Raw genomic sequence first — 2,044 nt, forward strand, 5'->3', positions numbered from 1 at the left:
TTATATATATATATATATATATATAATTAGTTTCACGCAAAACGTGAAGATATTATGAACTTTGGCAAAGCATGTTGTTTGAGCTTTCACGGTGTCCGTAGTTCCCCAGATAAGCGCGCCGAACAAGCGCGTCCTTGCTATGCGCATGCTTTCTCAGTGCTCATCATGACCACCATCACTCTAAGCCCCCCACTCCAGGGTGGCTGCCAAAGCTTGACAGGTATGTGGCAAGGTGAGAGTTCATTGGTTAAACTCACTGAAGATGAATACATAAACTAAAAGCTGGAGTATAGATATTTTTATAAGCGTATTTGTGAGGCTGCCACTTTATTATTAAATTGAATATAATTTCAGATCTTTGTATAACTTCTCTTCAGGTTAAAGATAACTTTTGTTGTTACAATTTAATTTTCTAAACTACAAAAACATAATTGTTAGAGATGCTCAAATATGAAAAATTGGACTGATATCCAATAGTAACACTGGTGTTGCGCAGATTTACCAGTAATTTTTTATCCGATTACTTGATTAATCGTAAGAATAATTGATAGATTACTCGATTACTAAAATATTAATTTACAACAGGCCTAATCATAAAATTTGTCTTTATTCTCGTCCAACTTTACTTGTATATAAAACACAAATAAAAAACTCAGAGCTTAAAAAAATTATGATCCCTAGGTGGGGCATGACAGAAAATAATTGAGAAACACTGATTTATGATAATGTTCCCATTTCTGCAGCCGTCTCTGATGAAGGATTCAGAACTTCAACTTGAACAAAATGACCCACGTTCACATTTCAGTTTTAACTTCATCCTGTTGGCTTCAGCTCATCTTTTATTCTTTATTCAGATTGTGGGAATGCAGGTTGTCAGAGACCAGCTGGACGTCTCTGTTCTCAGCTCTGAAGTCCAAACCGACCCATCTGACAGGACTGGACCTGAACAGAACCAACCTGGGATATTCTGGAGTGAAGGAGCTCGGTGGTTTTCTCCAGACAGAAGGCTGCAAACTGGAAACATTGGGGTATGTAATTATATAATTATTGATATTTTAGTGAATAGTATATATAATTGATCATTAATCAAATTTAATATCTTCTGTTCTAATAAATATTTTCTGAGTTTGTTCCTGGACTTGGATCCAGAGTTTAATTTAGTCCCTCTGTGTAACTGAGTTGGACCTGCTGACCTGAGGTCAGAACAGGACAACATTCAGACCCCCAGTGTGTAGAAATCCCCCTCATGTCAAGCAGGTCAAAGGTCAGATCAAAAACAGAAAGAATGAAATCTGCCTTTATTGAAGATCCACAAATCCCACACTTAATTTTAAATATTCTTCTATTAGACGATAATAATCCAGTCCAGGTGTTTTAATGTTTAACTAGAGCAGATTAAAGATGCTGGTTGTAGTGAATAATTAGGTGGAATCGCCCTTTATCCATTTCCTGAATCACAAACCAACTTCAGCTTCGTCTGAAAAAATCCAGACCACTGAGTTTTTCTCTGAGCTCAACAGGCTGCAGGTTCTTCAGGACATCAGTTTTCTGGTCCAGACATCAGAACCAGCAGAGACTGCAGCACATGAATCTGGACCAGGTGTGTTAGGAGGTTCTGCACATGCTCAGACTGAAGGTTCACTGTCTGACAGAGAAAGTCGACCAACTCTGGATGAAATGGTTCCTAGAAACAGGGAAGCTTTCTGGGGACTCGACTGCCTGCTCTTATGGAGCTGCAGCTCATGCAGGAGTTTTATGTTGGCAGGAAGAAAAACAACATGGAAGCAGGTGATGAGTTTCCATTTTAGTGTCAATATAAAGATCATTAATTAACTGTCCTGCAGTAAATACTGACTTTGGGAAGGTTTTGGTGTTAGTCATTTAGTTCAAACATCTTGATTCAGCTCTTATTTTGTAGGACAGGAAGTGATTTCTTACCTTTGTAAAGCTTGTGTGCAACAAGCTTCATCAGTTCAGTGAAATCATCCTCATGTGGTTCACCTGGAAAATAGATTTAAAAATGACTCATCTTCACAATCAGGTT

At 38.0% G+C, this 2,044-nt stretch overlaps 1 protein-coding gene across 1 annotated transcript in view; it reads left to right on the forward strand.

Annotated features, from left to right (window-relative positions):
- LOC103130103 (NACHT, LRR and PYD domains-containing protein 12-like) overlaps window positions 1-2,044 on the forward strand; it is a 43,035-nt gene that overhangs the window by 35,776 nt on the left and 5,215 nt on the right. The window contains exon 8 of the mRNA XM_016665651.1: window positions 855-1,028. Within this exon, the coding sequence (XP_016521137.1) occupies window positions 855-1,028 (174 nt within the window). The remainder of the gene's footprint in view (window positions 1-854; window positions 1,029-2,044) is intronic.

This window comes from Poecilia formosa, unplaced genomic scaffold, assembly GCF_000485575.1.
Source record: "Poecilia formosa unplaced genomic scaffold, Poecilia_formosa-5.1.2 Scaffold606, whole genome shotgun sequence".
Classification (NCBI taxonomy): domain Eukaryota; kingdom Metazoa; phylum Chordata; class Actinopteri; order Cyprinodontiformes; family Poeciliidae; genus Poecilia; species Poecilia formosa.